The sequence below is a fragment of the Equus caballus genome, chromosome 22 (assembly GCF_041296265.1).
Source record: "Equus caballus isolate H_3958 breed thoroughbred chromosome 22, TB-T2T, whole genome shotgun sequence".
NCBI classification, from domain to species: Eukaryota; Metazoa; Chordata; class Mammalia; order Perissodactyla; family Equidae; genus Equus; species Equus caballus.
Window position 1 is genome coordinate 38,402,482 of NC_091705.1, and position 21,271 is coordinate 38,423,752.

Below are 21,271 nucleotides of genomic sequence, written 5' to 3' on the forward strand. Positions count from 1 at the left end.
TACATTGGAGAGAAGTTAATTGATTATAAAAAATGGATGCCAGGCCAGCCCGGTGGCGTAGTGGTTAAGTTTGGCACACTCCACCGCGGTGGCCTGGGTTTGCTTCCCGGGCGCAGACCTACACCATTCGTCTGTTAGTGACCGTGCTGTAGTGAAGGCTCACATACAAAAAGAGGAAGATTGGCGGCAGATCTAACTCAGGGTGAATCTTCCTCAGCAAAGACAAAAAGAAAAAAGAAAAAAAAAAAAGAACGCCTTAGGTTATGGAGGCTTTTTCTCTCAAAAGAGCCCCAGTTGAGAAAGGCTGAAGTTGAATCCGTGCGTGTTGTCATTAAATAGCTATGGTGATTTTCACCATGGCTGTGTTGGAAGAAAGGGTTGAGATTGTAAAACGCTGGTTTACTAACTTGCTTTACTAAAGGCTAGTAGCAAGGCTAACCCCAAATAATTTGTGAAACATAATTAAAAGAAGTTTTAATTTGCCACGTTTTTGCATCAATTTTCTAATGGCAAGAAAAAGCACCAGTATTGCGAGAAGTTCTAGGGTGGGATGAAGACTTTTGAAAAACTAGTGCCCAAAATGTCAACTTTTCTCTCTCTTCTTCCCTCCCACCTCAAGTTTAAAGCACATGCTTCAATGTACTACCCCTACTTGTGTGAAATTATGCAGTTCGACCTGATTCCTGAGCTCCGAGCAGTTCTGCGGAAGTTCTTCCTACGGATAGGCGTTGTGTATAAGATATGGATTCCAGAGGAGCCATCACAGGTACCAGGGACTCTGTCGCCAGTGTGGTAGCCCTGGCCCCCGCGGGCCACTGCTGCAGCTCTGCGGAATGTTCACCATGCCACCTCTCTCTGGCACCTCTTGAGACGGGTAAGATCATAGAAACAAGAAGTCGGCATCCTGGAGCTCAGAATGGCCTGGATAAAGATGGCCTCTACGCTGGTCCCATCAGAGCCCCTGACTAAGGCGTTGTGGTATTTCATTAAACTGTTGCAGACCCAGTTAACACAGTAGGTGGGGAGACTGTTTCATCTCTTTCATTCCATTTTACTGATTGAACTGTCCGTCACATCTGTCATTGCACATGTCGTCATTTTCCAGCAAAGTCCCGTGATTGTCAGAGGAAGTCACTCTCCTTGAAAATCCTGAGCATAGCTGTATAGGTTCGTGATTATTAGAGTGTGTGTTAATAAAATTTCTTGTAATGGCTGAGTGCCACCTAAAATATGCCGGGCTTTTTGCTGTCGTCTGAGTGTGTTAGAGAAGTTTGAGTGTCTTGTCAGTTTTGAGTCAGCTGTAGTTAGGTTAGTTTGGGGACAGGAAGGAAAAAAGGTTTTTTTTCTGTTTTATTTTGTTCATGTCTGAATGATTTTTAAAGTATTTTACAAAAAGATATTATTGAAGATTTGATTGAAGGCAGACTTTAGTAATTAAGTTAGAATTAAGAACTTGCAAGGTTTAAAAAAAATGTAGTACCTCCTGACTCTCCCTGTTTTAGTAACTTGGGGAGAAAAAGTCTAGGAAAAAGCGAAAAATTGAATGAAGATGGTTAGCCTTCCTTGAAGTAAGTATTTGTGGATGAGTATTAAATTAAAATTACCGGAATACATTGTCCATCTTACACACTCTGAAATCTAATATATGAAGTAGTAATGAAAATGAAGTAGTAATTTAAGAGTTAATTTATATCTGAGTAAATCTTTTATTTTTTACCTCAGAAAAGTGAGTGTACCAATTGTCAGCCCCCTGCTTCGCACAGTCCCCATTAAAGGGCCCTCGGGAGAGGGTAGTGACTGTGCGTGGGAGGGTCGCTCTGGGAACCTCCTCAGCCACGTCGAGCATTGAACCAGAGCAGATCTGTGCTGCTGTGGGGCCGGTACAGCCGAACTGTGACCGTGGCGGGAGGTGGCCTGTGCCCAGTGCTTCTGTTGATTTGAGCCTAGGAGCTGAATTCTTTGGAAAGGTTAGATTCTGGGGTCTTTATTATCTTCATGATGGTGCAATACTCTTAACTGGAGAACTCAATTCTGATTCAGCAGCTTCCGTAAAAGTGGGCAGTATACAGATAAGCTCGGAGCCTGCAAGCAGTGCATCTGGAAGCTTAATTTATTCCGAGTCAGCGAGAAAGAGCACACGTCCTTCTCTGCCCTCTCACCCTCTGCCCACCTAGAGCAGCATTCGGCATCGGAAGAAGTGTTACACAGAGTTAGAAAACATTCAGACTTCTACCCACGCCCTTCAGTCCTGTAAATTGGATTGTATTGATGTCAACTCTGGTGCCTTAGAAGTTAGTAAGTTGGGAACCTATGTATAAAATCAGATATTTTTTCTTTATAGAGAAGGATTTCTGGTGCTTTTGTTTACTGAGAGACCGATTTCTTAGAGTTTTTTGTTTTTAGCAGCCTTGAGAAATGTTTGGCTTGGGCCAGCAGTGCTCTGTCTACGTTTTTCTTTTCCCCAAAGTGTTTTAATTTCTCTACCAAAGAAAAAAAGGGCAGGTTTAGGTTTTTATGTTATTTACATCCGTTAAAGAGGAGCTATATAATTCAGCAGGAGGGGACCGGGGAGAGTATTTTACTGTGAATGGAAAATGTTAGCACTTTGACTGACTTTTCCTGGAATCCGTTACATCTTTACACTGCAACGTGGAACTTACGTGCTAAGACTCACTCCCTAGTGCTGTAGCTCGTTCAGCCTCAGCAAGTCAGTCATCTCCATGGACATTTGTACTAAAGGGATAAATGAGGAACACGCATGTTCGCTCATACTTACATCTTCCATACAGCGGCATCCCTGATTGGAGATTTTTCCTTTCCTTCTAAGGTTCTCATGTGACGTTTTCTTCATTGAATGTGACTGGAAGACTTTTCCAATGTATTCCTGCCTTTAATTTTGGCCTCCTCTTGCAGAGTAGGAAATGTGTAAGCATATTTTGTTACTTGCTGAAACATTCAGGTTTTAATTTCTTTTTAACTTAGTCTTTTAAAAGATTTGATTTTCTGAATGAGGCATTTGAATTGTACCAGCATGGACCTTTAAAAATCTGGATGTGAAACCATTTAGGGTAATTTTTCTTGTCAGTGGACCGTGATGTACAGAGGAAATCCCTTACCTCCAGTAATAAGCCATTCAGCCTAACTTCTATTTTGTGACTAAGTCTATTCTAGCTCATGGTCACCGTGGCCTATGCCACTCAGACACTAGTGAAAAGGGTGTGGGTGACTCTGCAGCACCGGGCCAGGACGCCACTTACAGTTATTAACACAGTTTTGGACAAGAGTGAAGCATTTCCAAGGCCTTATTTCTTTCTCAGAATGCTTTAAGTGTGGGTTCCATGTGCTGGGTCTCTAGAGAAGTTTTTATTTGTTACAATACTGCTGCTCTGAACAATTTTGTTTTCCTTCGTGGTCCTTTAGGGAAATCACCAGCTTTGGCATCTTAACAACAAACAGTGGATGGGAAATTTTATGTCTAATATGCATCTTTAGAGTCAAATATACCTTCTTCCTGTTACTCCTCACGTACAACCAAAGAACGTACATTATGGAAATTGTATAATAATATCTGGAAACACAACACTCTCCTCTGACAGGTGACTTTTGTACAAAATGCAAAGAAAAACTAAACTTTTTTGTTCTTTTGTGGTTATGGCTATAGACTTAGTAGTCTTTATAATTATTAAAGGAACCTGCTGATAAATGCTGGTATGACCATCTCATTCAAATGTTTGTTGTTACAATGCAGACGGATATTGGTTTAAACAGAAGCTGGATCCTTAATACTGCATTTTCTGAATTGTTTTACTATTTGTGTTAAGGTAGACATAGCTTGAACTCACATGAAATCCTGGAGTTGTGCTGTCAGCAGCTTTGTAGTGTGGGAAACAAAGAAACCAAAGCTGAGCATTTAAAAGAATGAATATTTCTGGAAATCCTTGCTCTCAAAAAAAGGCACTCATCAAAAGTGTAGTTTTTCTCAGTGTTCTAATTTTTAAAAAATTTTATCTGCATATTTGCATCAAATATTTCTTTATGTGCAAAATGTATGTTTTACCTCCTTAAAATGCCTAAAATTTAGTTAATAGCTACTTTTGTTTAATCTATACACGATGATTAAGTGCATTTAATATTGGTAATTTAATGAAAAGCATTCCTTGCCCAATGGATGTATACATTTTTGAAAGAATAAGCAGAATTATATAATATGAAATGCTATGTAAAGTTTTCTATGTAAAAATATTATGTATAATACTGTTAAAATATCCCATGCTTTAATCAGGTGGTAAATCAATAAAGTTTTAAAAAGTAAAGCTGTTTTTAAAGTAGTAATTAATATATATATCAAGCCATAGTTTGGGGTTAGTTTGTTCTCGTGGCAGGTATAAGCTTGTAGTTCTCAATTGGTGGTAAAATTGGGCCTTAGTATTTAAATGAATATAATTATTAATGGGAGAATATTAATTGTGGGTTTTAATTTTTGTTTTTAAGTAAGATCCCCCTCTTCCCCTTTCTTTCCTCCCACCCCCCACCGTGTGAAAGGGGAAAAATCCAGTCATGAGAAGATTCTTCTTTATCTCTTGAATACACTTTAGCTCACTAATTAGTTGACCAGTGAGTTAGTTCCCAAGAGAAAACAGAAGTCTCCTCTTGCTGGCACTGAGGGCAAGATGACAGAGGCTGACTCTCGGGGGAGGCCACGGGACCCCGAGTGGGAGGCAGTTCTCAGGTTCATACAGGGCGCCCGCGTCTAAAGGCAGCAAACTCTAGGCTTGGCTCTGCTGCTTCCAAACTCCAGATCCATTCTTTCCAGATATTCTAAAGTTGTAAATCATTATTCTACTTAAAGTATCCCGGTGCTGAAATTGACGAATACATTGTTGTCTTATTAATCCACTGGAGTAAAACTTCTGCTCTCTGTGGTACTACATTTCAGGCGCTTCCAGTGATGAACGAAAGGACAGCCCTTTTGGAAAAGGTTTCTAAAGAGTCTTTATCTCTTCAGAGCAGATCATGCCTGAGTTTCATCTAGAGTAGTGGCTTTCACCGTGCTGCCAACCAGTGGTTTTCTCTTCTGTCCCCAGGGGACACTTGGGACACTTGGCAACGTCTGGAGACGTTTTGGGTTGTTACGGCCAGGGGTGGGGAGGATGCTCTGGCATCTAGTGGGTAGAGGCCATGGCTGCTACTGCACAGCCCCCCACCGCAAGCAATGACTCAGCCCCAGTGTCAGCACTGCTGAGGTTGAATGAAAAACCCTAAACTAAAGTGACTTCCTCTGAGTCTAGCAAGGCTTCTTCAGCATGGTGTTGGAGGACCTAAAAGTCCATCTTTAGCAGATACTTTCTGCTTTCTTTGGCCTTCCTGTAAAAAAGGTCACTTCTGCTTACTCATTTTATGAAGGAGGACATGCCAAGGTCACTGGTTGGTCAAGGGTCAGCTCCGCCTTACTTAAATTGCTACTTAAGCATTTTGAAAGCCTATTTCAGCATGATACTGCATTTGTACCCTGCCAACAGACTGGAACAGGTTTTAGGTGAAAGTGTATTTTCTTTTGCAGAGGACCAGAGTAGTTCCCTGGAATTTTTGCAAACCTGTGCAACATGCCTGTTGTCCAGTTCAAGAAGTCTGCTAAATTGTCGTCGGGTTAGTTATTTCTGTCACATCTTGGGAGTGTCCAGCTTACTAAATGCAACTATGTGCCCCCAAAAGGAGGAGGAGTAGGGGTGGGGACTCCCCAAGGGTTCTGGCAAAAATGATTTTAGTATTTTTTTAAAAATGCCTATTTCCAGTCACAAGCCAACCTTATCTGGTGCTCAACTGAAGATTGAGCCTTTGAGGATAATTTTGTGTAATAGTCAATTTTCATCTTTCCTAGAGACTCCCAGACTTCACATAAGCCTTCTGTCGGGGCTGGCGGTGGCATAGTGGTTAAGTTGGCATGCTCAGCTTCAGCAGCCTGGGGTTCACAGGTTCGGATCCTGGGCATGGACCTACGCGCCGCTCATCAAGCCATGTAGTGGCGGTGTCCCACATACAAAATAGAGGAAGATGGGCACAGATTTTAGCTCAGGACTAATCTTCCTCAGCAAAAAGAGGAAGATTGTCAATGGATGTTAGCTCAGGGGCCAATCTTGCTCACAAAAAAAAACCCCACATTCTAAAGCCTTCTTTTCATTAACCCAATTCTGATTTGCTTAAAGAATTTATCTTGATTTGTGTTCAAGAAATATCCAGGGCCGGCCCAGTGGCGCAGCAGTTAAGTGCACATGTTCTGCTTTGGCAGCCCGGGGTTTGCCGGTTCGGATCCCGGGTGTGGACATGGCACCGCTTAGCAAAAGCCATGCTGTGGTAGACGTCCCACATATAAAGTAGAGGAAGATGGGCATGGATGTTAGCTCAGGGCCAGTCTTCCTCAGCAAAAAGAGGAGGATTGGCAGTAGTTAGCTCAGGGCTAATCTTCCTAAAAAATAAATAAATAAAAATTAAAAAAATAAGGATACAGTTATTTAAATTAAAAAAAAGAGAAATATCCATATGTTCTAGTAAACTTACTAGCTTGAGTAAATTTGAGCTTAAATAATGGCATAGTGATTGATTTTCTTCTCCATAGTGCTGTGGGTTTCTAAGAAGTAGGCAAAAACCAAGCACCATTCTGTAAGAGAGGCAGTGGACAGATCATGGGAGCTGGAAGGAAGAACTCTTGGTGCAGAAGGATTTGTGCTAACTTTCTGCCCTTTTTGAACATTAGCAATATTCAGGCCATTAATGTCACTTTTTAAAGAACTAACATTTATTGATGGTTTACTGCACTCCAGACACCTTACTAAGTGCTTTGCATACAGGAAGTCCTTTAAACTTCACACAACTGAATGAAATAGATGGCAGTATTAGACCCCCATTTTTTAGATAAGGAAACTGAGGCCCAGAGAGGCCCACTGAGGCCCAGAGAGGCCCACTGAGGCTGTGTGCCTGGATCACACAGTTGGGAAGTGGCAGGGTAGGCCTCGGACCTGGGCTCTGTCTCCAGAGCACACATACACCACGATCACACCGACCACGTTGCCTCTCACTGCACCCGTTAATCTAGGGGAAGGGGCATCGTCCTGGTCTCTGAGGAGCTTAAGTTCTAAGGCGCCTGTTTGTAAGTTGAACTGCTTGGGTATCGCAAACACGTGAGTAAGAAACAGCTGTTACCAGATCCCTTACACTGGCCTTCATAGAGCCATCCCCTGGCCCCTTTCATGACTAGCATGGATACTGAGAAGTCGAGGACAGGAACCGTGGCTAGCAGAGAGAATGTAAGAGGAAGTGAGCCAATGCCGAGGTTGGGCCAGTAGCCCTTGAGGTTTTCTCCTTGCGCTAGTCTCACCTCCTTCCCACCAGTTCATAAACTGCCTTCATTTTTCCACTTAATTACACCCCTTGAGATTCACCAATTCGTGACTTCTTTAGAGTTTCACACTTGCTCTTGCCTCAGGGCCTTTGCCCTTGCTGTTCCCTCTACCTGGAATGCTCATTTTCTAGACTGCTCCATGGCTGGTTCCTCCTCCTGGGTTTAACCCAAATGCTAACCCGTCAGCTGCCCCCTTCACGTCCTCCTCAGAGCTCACCACCATCTGCAGTGACTTGTTTGGTATCTGTCTCACCCACTGGAATGTAAGCGCATGAGGGCAGGAACCATAGCTGTTCTGTTTATGATAATCTCATCAGCGGGAGCACAGTACCAAACACATAGTAGGCACTCAATGAATTTTTGGGGAAAAAATGCAGGAAGTGTTGTTTTTAAGTGGAAATTCTAGGATGATCATGGGACAGTTCACTACACAGGGAATTATGTCATTCCCTTTGTTTTCTCCGGTTGCTGGCAATTCCACTCTCCATTCACCTTGCTGAGCTTGAAGAAGAAGCTGCCATCCAAAGACCTACTTCCCCTCCACACCTGCCATCGTGGAGATCAGCCCTAAGCACATGCTTCCCTCTGAGAAAGTTCTGGAAGGTGCTCACTCCTCAAATCCAAAGGCCACAGGTGCCCATAATGCTCTGGTTTGACATTCCACATTCTCTAAATTCCTGCTGGTCTCACTTCCCCCTCCTCTCCACCAAAGAAGGAGAGAAAGAGATCTTTATTCCTCCTGCCAGGCTTCCCTATTGGTCATTTTATATGCTCTTGCCATTTCAACCATTGTTCGGCCTTTTTTTTCCATTTCTGTGATAGCTCCTAGCAGCAGAATAACGATAATAATAATAGTGACCATTTATTGGATTCTTAATGTGCCAGGCACTTGCTCTGTACACATCATCCCTTTTAATTCTCACAAGCACTTCATAAGGTAGGGTACCATTATCATCCTCACACCCCACTTTTTATAGAGGGGTACCTGGGGCTCAGAGAGGTCAATGAACTTGCCTAAGGCCACACAGCTAGATTCAAAGCCCTGCAGTCTGGCTCTAGAGCCCGCCTCTTAAACACTGTCCCACACCGCCTCTCAGTGCTTGAGAGCCGTTAGCTCCGTCCCCATCCTGCTCCTTCATTGCATCCTTGATGCTCCCTTCAGTCCCTCCCTAAGGAGGGATGTCACACAAGGGAAGGGCCATTTGGATGAGCTGGGGAGAGGACAGGTGAAGATCACGTGGGCACTGCCCCAGTGGGCAGAGAGCGCAGCATAGCACTGACGTCTGCAGGCTCTGGGGCAGAAATACAAATGTGGGCTCACATGCACTAAGTCTAAATATTTAAAAGTTATGTGTCAGAATAATAAGCTTTCTAATAAAACACAGTCTATCCTCCTTCCTTCACAAATAATACCTTAGTAATACCTGGAACTCCAGATTCAAAGGCTGACTTCTCAGGCTCCTCAGGGTTTCATGCCAGAACGTGGCAACACAGGGAGAATTGGTCCTTGTCCTGCACCCTTTCTCCTCCCACCTCAAGCCTCACCCTGCACCCCAAGGCTTTGTGTGTGTGTGGCTATCCAGCTCTGTCCAAACCCCCACAGACACACCCTAGTCTGCACCCTAGTCACACTTCCAGCTTAGGGGTGCTCACAACTGCTGTGTATTTGCTCTCAGAAGTGACACAAGCAAGAGGTTAGGTTTCCATAGATTCTGGAAGAGGGCTCAGGGCCTATAGGGGGGGAATTCCAGGGCCCTGTGCAACTGGAATGTGGTCTGAAGGGTGACACGGGTTCTCGGTGAGCACACCCCCTTGGCCCTTGGACCCCTCACCTGTGCGGAGGGAGCAGCTGAAGGAGGGTCAGGGTGGAGCCCCCTAAAGCACAGGGACCAAGGCAAGGATCCGGAGGCTTGCCCAGGTCTAAAGCAGTACCAGCCAGGAAAACAGAGGACTGAGGACGACGGGAGGATGCCAAATACATTTCCACCCAGTCACGAAATGGTCATTAACAGCTGACACTGTTGGACACTTATTTCCCAGGTGCTCTTTCATGGACTTCATATACATTGGCTCTATAATCCTCACAACCACTCCAGGAGGCAAATTACTGTTAGTATTCCTCTTGCAGAGATTAGGCAACTAAGTTATAAGTAACTTGCCTAGTGTCACACAGACGGCATTGGGATCTTAACCTAGCTAGCCTGGCCAAATCCATGGCTCTTAACTAGTGTGATACAAAAGGATAAAAGAAGAGTGACAATAAAGGGATGGTAAAACATATGTCAAGATATGTCAATTATATCTTAATAAAGCTGGAAAAAAGGATATGCCAGATCTAACAACATTGATATCAGACAAGATAGAATCGGAAGAGGACAGCTCTGAAAGGGCCGAAGAGGAGTAGTTCATATTGTCAAATGATAGATTTCATCAAGAAGCAATAGCATGAACCTTTATCTACCTAATAGCTTCAACATAGAAACCAAAAGCCTGCTAAAGTACACTTTAACAACAAGAAAGCCAGGGGCTGGTCCCGTGGCCGAGTGGTAGAGTTCACGCGCTCTGCTTCGGCGGCTCAGGGTTTCATGGGTTTGGATCCGGGGCACGGACATGGCACCACTCATCAAGCCATGCTGAGGCAGCGTCCCACATTCCACAACTAGAAGAACCCACAACTAAAATATACAACTATGTACTGCAGGCCTTTGGGGAGGAGAAGGAAAAATAAAATCCCTTTTTTAAAAAAAAATCGGATAAAGAAAAATTTAAAAATAAGGGCATAGGGGCTGGCCCCGTGGCCGAGTGGTTAAGTTCGCGCACTCCGCTGCAGGCGGCCCAGTGTTTCGTTGGTTCGAATCCTGGGTGCGGACACGGCGCTGCTCATCAGGCCACGCTGAGGCGGCACCCCACATGCCACAACTAGAAGGACCCACAACGAAGAATATACAACTATGTACTGGGGGGCTTTGGGGAGAAAAAGGAAAAAAATAAAATCTTTAAAAAAAAAAAAATAAGGGCATAGAGGACATAAATAATCAATACATTACCTACAACTAATGTTCTAATTAGCAAAAGACCAAGTCTTTCCTGTTTGTGAATTTTCCACCATGTGCACATATGTTTAAAAATAAAAAAGCAAAGGTACCTCCGTTTTTTTTTCTTTGCTGAGGAAGATTCACCCTAAGCTAACATCTGTACCAATCTTCCCCTATTTTGTATGTGAGCCACCAGTACAGCATGGCCATTGAGGAGTGGTGGACGTCCGTGCCCAGGAACTGAATGTGGGCCGCTGAAGCAGAGTGTGCCAAACTTAACCACGAGGCTACTGGGAGTGGCCCAAGGTACCTCCATTTTTAAAATGGTAAGAAACGACCATCTGATACTTCCCAATTTTAGCTATCAACACTCTTGTGCATCTCAGATGGGCTTTAAAAATGAGATTGAACCAAAAGAATACTTATTCTTTCCAAGCACAGCTGAAAATATCCATGCTTTTCTGAATCAAAATAAAACATAAAATTGTCTTCCCACGGAGCACACCATAGATAACTTATCTTTTCAGAAAGTCTTTCCATACACTAGACACATTGTCTTCTCAGGGTTTGAAAAGAGGGAAAACTGCATGAATACTCAGTTCCTGCTCCTTGCAGTGGCTGGATGATATTTTTGATTTCCAACAAGGTACACTAGAAGTTGCAGCAAACCTACGAGCACGTGTGCCTGGGGTGGGGGACGGGGATTTCCGAGGGAGATTTCAGGTATCACCCATGCCCCATGGAGAGTGGAGAGCGAGGACACGCAAGCCTTTCCAAGCCCCTCACCTGCATGCTGCTTCTTGTGGCTGCAAAGGGCGAGGGGAGAGGGCCCCACTGGAGCTATGTCCACAGACATGACAATCTTGGCACAGCTTGAGGACTTCCTGCAGAAACTGGCAGAGAGGCTAGATCGAAACAAGATGCCAGTTGGCCTCCTTCGTGATTAGCTCTTGGAAAACTGTTAAGTCATCAGGGTTGTTCTCACCAGGACTGGAAGACATTTGTCCAGGAAAGCAGATTAGTACAATTAAAGATGATTATAAGGTGAAAAGCTTGTACTTTTACTGCAATGGTAAAAATACATCTTTTCCACCAGTGTCCTAATAACTTATAGCTTTCTCGATGGACTTCACCTATTTATATAGAGCATTTCATTCAACATTCAACAAACATTTATTGAGCAGGTACTGTGTGCTAGGTGCCAGGGGTATAGCTATAAATAAGGTCCTTGTTCTAATAGCATCCTTAGGTGGGTGGGGAGAGAAACAATTAACAAAGAGACAATTAATTGCAGAGAGTGATAAATGCTATGAAGAAAGTAGAATGATATAATGCAGGTAGAGCTGCCAGATAAAATACAGGACACCTGATTCAATGTGAATTCCAGATAACCAATGTATCATTTTTTAGTATAAGTGTGTCCCATGCAATATTCATACTAAAAAATTATGCATTGATTTTCTGAAATTCACATTGAACTGGGTGTCCTGTATTTCATTTGCTAAATCTGGCAACCCTACACGTCACCTTACTGGATGTGGGAGTGGGCAATTTCAGATAGGGTGGAAGGCCTCTTTGAAGAGGTGACACTTGAGCTGGAATCTGAATGTACAGAGGGGGCCAGTCATTCAGGGATCTCGAAAAGGATTCTATGCAGAGGGAAGAGCAAGTACAAATGCTCTGAGGTGGGAGTAAGCTTGGAGCTTGGAAGAACAGAAAGGAAGGTGGGGTGGCTGAGCTGAGTGAGGGTGGAGAGGAGGAAGGTGATGAGGTCAGACAGGTTGGTTGGGGCCAGATCTTGTAGAGTTTGTGGACTACGATGAGATGCCGAGTAATTTTACCAAAAACGAACATCCATAAGCCTTTCACTACAACACAGCAACTTTTTCTATTTTACCCATAGGAATTGCTTTTACATATTTGTAGTCAGGGTGCTGTCAAAGATAAAGCCCCACACTGTTAAACAGTGAAAACATTTTATTCAGTTACTATTGGCAATAGGGGAAAGAGCTGAGATCCCTTCGGATTTGTGCAGAGGTGACTGGGCGTTTTAAAGGGAGGATGAGGGAGTGGAGAGAGTGGGGGCTCAAGTAAAAACTTACAAAGGGTTGGTCAGTGTAAATGTGACTAGGCCAGCTGTGTCTGCTAGCTGGCAGTTATCAGGTCGGCTTCCAGCCCCCCACAGAAACTGGAAGACAGAGGCCCTACCTTCCTGATGTTTACATTTCAAAGGAATGGCTTTCAGGTCCTTGAGAAAGACACTCCTGAATTGTAGGAGATACATATATATCTCAAAGGGACAGAGGAAGGATTCAAAATTGTAAGCCCTTTTTAGTAAATCCTCTAAGAAAGGGAGGTTGGGGCCTATCCTCAGATGTTGGCCAGAATAAACAGTAAATTCTCCCAGCAGCATTGAACTTTCTCAGGCATTCACTGGGAGTGGGGAGAGGATGGACACTGGGGTCATCCTAGGGACACGGCCTTATGCTGCTAGAAGCCATGTTCAAATTTGGTCATCTATTAGCACAGAGGTTTGGACAGAGTTGTTATGTGCTGACAGTTCTGCAGTTCTCATTGCTATGTAATTCTCTGTTCTTATAATATTTGTTTTATTGAATGATGACCAAATAGTGTGCCTTTCAGTCCCAGGAGTAGCAAGCTAGCAATTCTAAGGGACAGGTCTGAGTGGAAACAGCTGGGCCTGTTGAAGGAGGAGGAGGAAGTGGCTGAAATGAGGGTTGGGATTTCCATAAGTCACCATTGGTTTCTCTCTTTTCCCACATTCAATGTATCATAAGATCCTATGGGCTAAAATATATACTGAAGCTGTCCACTTCTCCCCATATGCACTGTTACTCACTCTGCTCCAGGCCATCACATCTCTCTCTTGGATGCATCCAACAGCCTCCTCACTGGTCTCCCTTCTTCAAGCTCTCCCCCCATCCAGTCCATTCTCCACACAGCAACCCATAGGCTTGTTTTTTGTCTCAGGAAGAGTCGCACTGAGCTAACATCTGTTGCCAATCTTCCTCTTTTTTTTTGTATGTGAACCACTGCCACAGCACGGCCGCTGACAGACGAGTGGTGTAGGTCCACGCCCAGGAACTGAACCTGGGCAGCCTAAGCAGAGTGTACCGAACTTAACCACTAGGCCACCAGGGCTGGCCTCTGTGGGCTTTTAAAAATATAAATTTGGTGTTCATCCTGTAATGGATGCGTGTAACACAAAGTCCAAACATGGGCTTATGAGGCCTGTGTCATCTGGCCCCTCTCCAATTCATTAGGCCTCAGCCTAGCTCATTCCTGCCTCTGAGCCTTTGCTATTGGCATCCCCTCCTCCTGGAATGTTCTCCAGGCTGATCTTCTCCATTTTTTTTTTAATTTAATTATTTTATTTAAGTCTTATTGGCTTATAACATTGTGTACGTTTCAAGTATATATCACTATATTTCAGTTTCTGTAAAGACAGCATGGTGTTCACCACCAACAGCCTAGTTTTAATCCATCACCATACATATGTGCCCCTTCACCCCTTTTGCCTTCTCCCCACCCCATTCTCCTCTGGTAACCACCAATCTCTTCTCTTTGTCCATATGTTTGTTTATCTTCCACACGTGAGTGAAATCATGCAGTGTTTGTCCTTGTCTGGCTTATTTCACTTAACATCATACCCTCCAGGTCCATCCATGTTGTCCCAAATGGCACGATTTTGTCGTTTTTTATGGCTGAACAGTGTCCCATTGTGTACGTATATACACCACATTTTCTTTATCCATTCATCCCTTGATGGGCATTTGGGTTGCTTCCACATCTTGGCTATTGTGAATAATGATCTAATGAACGTAGGGCTGCACAAGTCTCTTTGAATTGTTGATTTCAAATTCTTTGAAGAAATACCCAGTAGCGGGATAGCTGGATCATACGGTATTTCTATTTTTAATTTTTTGAAACAGGCTGATCTTCACACAGCTGTCTCCTTGTTGAAATTCAGGTCAGTTGTCACTTGTTCAGAGGCCTTCTCTCACCATCTCATTCACCTTCGGAGTCACTGCCGGCCATATCATCCTTTTTTAAAATTTTCTTCTCATAGCACTTATCAAGGTCCGAAATTCTTATATGTTTATGCCCTTTCTCCTTCTAAAACATGAGCTCCTTGAGGAACAGGAAGTTCTCTTCTGTCTGAGACGCTATGGACATGACTTTGGGCAGCTCGTTCGACAGTCCCTAAGACCTACTACGTGCCTGACATTAAGCCCTGGCACCAAAGTAGGTGGCAATCCAGCGGCCACTCGCTGGATCGCTGCTGTCTCAGGAAAATGGGAATTGTGATGCCCGTTAGAGCGGTCAGAGCCAAAGGGCATTGTCGCTTGTGACGTCAGCGCAAACACAGAGCGGGGCCGCGATTGGTCGTTCGAGCTCGGTGGGGCCCGAGCGCTCCCGGCCCCGCCCCCTGCCTCGGCCCCGCTCACGCATGCGCCCGGCCGCAGCCTCGCCGCCGCGCCATTTTGCCGGGGTTTGAATGTGAGGCGGAGCGGCGGCGGGAGTGGGTAGTGCCGGCTACAGTCTGTGGCTGCGATTCCCTTCTCCGTCCCCGTATCCCCACGAGGTAAGGCGCGGGGCGTGCACGCCCTGCCGCGGTGGCCTCTTGGGGTCCAGCTGGGGGAGGGATGTGGCGCTCCCGGCGCTTCCGAGCGCTGGGAAGCAAGGAGCGTAAGGAGCGCGCCTCTGGGCGGGAGCGGGACGTGGGCCCATGCCTCGGGCGGCGCCCCCGGGCAGGGGCTTGGCTTCGCCGACGGCTTTCGCCTCACCTCACGGCGCCGCAGGTCCAGGCCCAGCCCGGCGGCCCCGGGCCTGTGAGGGGCGAGGGCAGCCGAGGCGCGGCCTAACGCGAGGCCGCCCGAGTGCCCGCCCCTTCCCCTCCAGCGCCGCGCTGATTGGCCGCCCCGCCGTCGTGCTGCTCGGGAAGGCCGCCTCTCATTGGTCGCGTCCGCGCGTCCGTTCAGGGCGCTCCCGGCCGCCCGCAACGTGAGCGGAGTGCGGCGGCGAGGCCTGTCCGGCCGTGGGGCTGGGGATGCTGGCCGCCGCCCGGACCGCCTCATCCCCAGGCTCGCTTTCTAATTAGGGCGGAGCGGAGCGGAGCGTCGCCGCCCTGTGCTTCAGCCGCCCTGCTGCACGGTGGGCATCGCGGTCTCACTTTGCCGAGTTGTTAGGGAGGGCCGAATTCTAGTCCGTGCCCCTGGGGTCCGTGCACCTGCCCGGTAGTGGGAAGCGCTGTGGTGCGGTAGGTCGGAGCGTGGGCTCTGGAGTGAGAACGCCTGGGCCTCTCCCCGATTTGGCCTCTCCCCAGGAGTGTAACTTAGGGCTAGTCACATCTCTCCGAGCCTCCGTTCCTTATCTGCAAAATGGGCTGAAAATAGCATCTCCGTCGTAAAGCGGCTGTGAGGAGCCACTGAGTCGTTACCGTGGCTTAACGACTGAGTTAAGTCCCACCTGAGCTGACCCTTGTGCTCCTCCCCACCCGTCTCTTCTCCTCCTCAGCCCCTGTAGCCTTGCTGACCTGACCTTCCTTTTTCTCAAGTGTTCCAAGCTCATGCCTACCGTAAAGCGTTTGGACCTGCCTTTCGTTTGCTTGGAAATTACCAGCGTCAGATCCTTGCGAGACTGGCTCCCTGTCCTTCAAGTTTCACTGCTGTGGGGCCTTTTTGACCACCTCTCTAAAGACCTCTTTCCTTAAACTCATCATGTCACCCTTACAGTATTGTTTACTTCATTCCATTTATCCTTATCTAGAAGTACTTCCAGTTTACTTGTTTATTATCTTTCTCAACTGCTAGGATGTAAGCTTTGAGAGCGGGGACCTTGACTGTCTTGTTTACTGCCACATCCAGGTGGCCAGTGCTTGCCACGTGGTAGGTGCACAAGTATTATTTCTTAGAAGCACAGAAAGGGGCTTTTTACTCTTGGATCCCACTGGTGCTCTTTTCTTTCTTCCATTGGGCTCCCATAGTTGAATTTTTTGCCCCTTTTTCTGTGTGTGTCTTCATTTTTTTTGCATAATCCCTAGGACTCTTATCTACCCTATTGTCTTCCCTCTTAAGATCCTTTACCTTTCACTTCTCTCCGTCAGCTTAAGGGAATTCTTTCTTTCCTTCTGGTTACTTTGATTTCAGCTATTTAAGGGCTGGGACAGAGGGAAACCCTTTCCTTTACAGGATTGGACGGGTTTGAGAGCAGTGCTCTACCTTTGGAATTAATTTGTTCCTTTATTCATTTAATAACTTTATTGAGTATCTACTTAATCTTTGAGAATAGAGTGAAGAAACAAAAATGGACAAGGTCTCTTGGGAAGCTTATATTCTGATGGGGGAAAGAAACAATACAGATAGATGAATTAGATGATTTCAGATAGTGACAAGTGACAGAGTGATATGACAGATGAAGGCGGCTTCTCTGAGCAGGTAACATTTGAGCTGAGACCAGCCATGGAATGGTGAGGGGACAGAACATTCCAGCAGAAAGAATAGAAAGTACAAAGGCGGGAGGACAGGAACAAGCTTGGAATATTGTAATATTTGAGGAAAATCCAGCTTGCTAGAGTAGTGTATGAAGAAGGGAGAGGTATCCAGGGGCCAGGTTGCATAGGGCTTTGTAGACAACGGAAAGAGTTTGGATTTGATTCTAGGTGGTATGTTCCTGTGATTAGATAGCAGAGGATGGGTCAAGGTGTTGGGGTATGTTGTTAATGTGTGTGTCAGATAGTTTTCATTCATTGGATCTCTTTCCCTTTCCCCAGATGTAAGGCCTCATGAATGGTTCTCTAATGTGGAGGAGATATCTAAGGAAAAGGCACACATCTTGGATCAGCTTATGTCACAAATGTCTGTGAGATGCCTTGGAAAGCGAAGCTTTTATTCCAAAAGTCTTCATCTATAACTGAGGGCCTGTGGGAAGAGGCTAGACTTAGGTCCAGCCAGTCATTCAACAAGAACAACTTGGAATTTAGTTAAGTCTATCATAATTGATTTATTATGGTACATGTTTTTATTTTTGCATATTGGTAGGGATTTCCAGAGATAGCCCTATGGAGAAAGTTAAGTATCACCCCTCATTTAAAGGCAGAAGAATGAATTTTCTATTTCTAGTTTGAGTATTTTAAAATCAATAATACCTTTTACATTTATATATTGCTAATGTTTTAAAGTGTCGAGGTACCATCACTTGTGGCCAAATAAGATAACTTAATTAGACTTTGATCTTGCTGATATGCTGTGAATACTTGTAGAGTATGCTCTACAATTACCTGATTTGTCATACTTTCCCAAACCAGGGCTAACCTTACAATTTGGTTTTATAGATAGTATCATAAGGAGATATAAAAAAGGTTTGTTGACACATATTTAGTCCCTTAACTAACATTAAAGTTCTAGGTTCTATGTAGTATTTTAACTTTCATGGATTATGGCATGCATTTTATTTTATTTTTTTTATTAAGATTATGATAGATTACAACCTTGTGAGATTTCAGTTGTACATTATTGTTAGTCATGTGGGTACACTACTTCACCCTTTGTGCCCTCCCCCCACCCCCCATTTTCCCTGGTAACCACCGATCAGTTCTCCTTGTTTATATGTTAACTTCCACCTATAAGTGGAGTCATATAGAGTTCGTCTTTCTCTGTCTGGCTTATTTTGCTTAACATAATACCCTCAAGGTCCATCCATGTTGATGCGAATGGAACAATTTGGTCCTTTTTTATGGCTGAGTAGTATTCCATTGTGTATATATACCATATCTTCTTTATCCAATCATCAGTTTCTGGGCATTTAGATTGGTTCCACGTCTTGGCTATTGTAAATAATGCTGCAATGAACATAGGGGTGCATGGGACTCTTGGGATTGCTGATTTCAGGTTCTTAGGATAGATACCCAGTAGTGGGATGGCATGCATTTTTATTAACACACACACTCACTTTTTTTTTAACTTAAAATTAGTCCTACACTGGCACCTCAACTTTGTTGTTTTAGGGTCATTCTATCACGTGGTCTTAGAATCAGTTGTCTCTACCTCTTCCTGTTTGTCACAGTCAATTGACCAGAATAAATGTGAAGAATGATAGTGCTTCTGATGGAAAAATCAATCAAGGGGATGTAGCTTTTGAAAATAATACAACAAATACATAGTAGGTGCTCATCACTATTTATAAGGCTCTAGGGAGATTACAGTGAACAAAACACAAAGTCCCTACTTTCATGAAGCTTACGGTCTAGTGGAGGGAGAATCATAATAAACAAGAAAGCAAATTAATATGCTTGGTAAAATTTCCTGGAAAACTAGAGTAAGGGGATGGAGAGTGGCTGAGGTGCGTGCTCTTTTAGATAGGGTGGTCTAGGCAGGCATCTCTGAAAAGAGACCTGAATAAAGTGAGCAGTGAGCCATGTGGCTCTCCAGGGACAGAGCTGTCCAGGCAGATGGGACAGTATGTGCAAAACCCTGAAACAAAAGTATAAGCACTGGTGTATATGAATAGTAATACAAGGCACATTTCAAATTCACTTCTTCCTTGAAGCACTTTTGAATGAAGAGAAATTAATTATGGCAGGTAACTTGGTCATTTGTTTATCTGACACATGTAACAGTTCCTACTTTATGTTGGGGATGCTAATAACTGATTCTTAAAGAGTAGTCTTCAGACTAGGAGCTCCTGTTTTAGCTAGTTAACGGACATACTGACTCATCCATTAGTTCATGCAACAAATGCTTACCAAATGTCTGCTATGTGTCGGGCAATGTTGAAGGTCCTGTGCATGCAGAGACAGGCAAGACATGCAAAGTCCCTGCCCTTGGGAGCTTACAAATAAGAGATAAATAAATCAAGGGTATTTCAGATGAGGAGTAATGCTGTTAACAGTAGAACAGGGATGAGGTAAATAATAGTCACAGAAGGCCCTTTTGAGGAGCTGTCAGTAGGCTGATAGCTGAATGATGCCTGATATCAAATTAGAAGGAAGAGCATTATTACAGGCAAGGAGAACTGTCTTGGCTGGTTTGAGGAGCGGAAAGGCCTTTGTGGCTGGAAAATAGAGCCAAGAAGAAGGTAGGAGATGAGGATGATAGGTGCCAGATTGCTTGGGACTCTTTGCATGGTAAGGAGATTAGATGTTTAATACAAATAATGCTGCGTACAGTGCTATAGGAACATAATTGTAAAAGTTAGTAAAATGCAGATTTATTGAGGAGTATGTTAAAAAGCTCAACAAAATAGATCCACTTAATCTCTGTAATCCCCCCAACATACACACACATAGTTTCTAACATGCTGCGTTGCATAGATCCCAAAAGGTGGAATAAATTTGTGTGTGGCAAAGAAAGACCAGTTTTTTTAGCTCATATACACTGATGTAAATGATTTTGCTTGGCAAGAGCAAATTTTCATGATTTCATAACAGATTCAGCAGTTCATCACAGAAAAAAAGAATGGGAAATGAATTGATTAAATCACCACTTTCCAAGACGTATTCCATAATAAATTGGTTCTGTGGCCAAGTAATGGGGGAACTCTGGATTAAACAACGTTAAACTCAGATTTACTCTTTGACTTCCTGAACCCTTTAAAGTGAATCTCCAAAGGGGGAATATAATGTATAACATTCTCTAACCTTTTGGTAGTAAAAACCAGAAAGGGTAGCCTCTCAGTAAATATGTGTGTGGTCAAGTGGGACTTGATATTCATGCCCATACAGTGGTTTGCCCTGTGTCAAAGGAAGTGAATAGAGAGGTGGTGGAATTTACTAAATCAGGCAGAATGTTGGCTTCCCTTGTGATAAAAACATTTTTAATTAAGGGAGATGACTGTAATAAGGAGAATACAAGATCATTTCAATCAGATTGTTCTCTTTTTTGTGGTTTCTGGCTGTGGAGGAGTACTCTGCACAAGCACAGCATTAGATAGCACAGCCCTATTTTCCCCCAGTTTTTGTTTTTTTTTTTTTTAGTGTCAAGCTAAAGGGCGATGGCTCTTGTGTTGTTTGGATCAGTCTTGCTCAAAATCTCAGTCGTCATTGACTTCTCCTCTCCCTAGTTCCCATCTGGCTGCCCTCTTTGCACATCATCCTTTCTATTGCTGTTCCCAGTCCTTCCACTCTAGTTCAGTCCTCTGTCGTCGTTATTTCCATCTGAGAGACGGCCTTCCGTAGTAAGGAGAGGGTAGCCCTATAGACTGTAGAATCAGACTGATTTGAATCTGATCTTTATTAACTGTGTGTGACTTGGGGCAAGTTAGTTAATGTCTGAGTCTCCTTCCTAGTATGTTTGTTATGTGAAATGATAGGAAGCGTGTAAGACATCTAGTCTTATGCCTGGTTTACAGATGTGACCCTTCCCTCATTTAAAAAAAGTGTCCTAACAGATCTCTTGTTCTCTTCCTCACCTCCGTTCTGCAAACTATTACCAGCCCAAAGTTCCTATACTCCACTTTCATTAAGTTTTTACCCATTTCAGAAAACCTTTAGCAGCTTCCTGTTGTACGTTAAATCATGAAACTCTTCAGCAAAGTATCGAGGAACCTATATGATCTGATCTCAGCCTCCAAGGCCACTGTTCCCCAAAAGAGTTAATGCACTCTTCCTGTGTCTGTTACTTTGCTCACACTATTTCCTTTATGAGGTGAGTCCTTATTCTACTTTTCCTATCCGATTCTATATATCTTTCCAGTTCAGCTCAATACTCACAGCCTCTGGAAAATCTTGGACCGCCTCAAACCCCTGTCACTCTCTTCTTGACCTCCTAGTAGTTAAGTTGCAGTCTGCGTGATTCATTTGGCTCTTCTACTCCTGGGGACA

General features: G+C 44.3%; 2 protein-coding genes across 6 annotated transcripts in view; both read left to right on the forward strand.

Moving 5' to 3' along the window:
• Positions 1-4,313, forward strand: part of ARFGEF2 (ADP ribosylation factor guanine nucleotide exchange factor 2) — a 106,157-nt gene extending 101,844 nt beyond the window's left edge. For both annotated transcript variants that reach the window (XM_005604772.4, XM_070246888.1), the window contains exon 39: positions 620-4,313. In XM_005604772.4, the coding sequence (XP_005604829.2) occupies positions 620-796 (177 nt within the window). In that variant the 3' untranslated portion in view covers positions 797-4,313. The remainder of the gene's footprint in view (positions 1-619) is intronic.
• A 10,537-nt stretch (positions 4,314-14,850) lies between these two features.
• CSE1L (chromosome segregation 1 like) overlaps positions 14,851-21,271 on the forward strand; it is a 45,437-nt gene continuing 39,016 nt past the window's right edge. The window contains exons 1-2 of one of the 4 annotated variants that reach the window (XM_070246889.1): positions 14,884-15,037; positions 17,225-17,462. The gene's annotated coding sequence lies outside the window, so the exon portion shown is untranslated. Of the gene's footprint in view, positions 15,038-15,237; positions 15,607-17,224; positions 17,463-21,271 lie in introns of those variants that run through there. The other 3 variants (XM_070246891.1, XM_001503546.7, XM_023626700.2) reach the window with 3 other exon arrangements.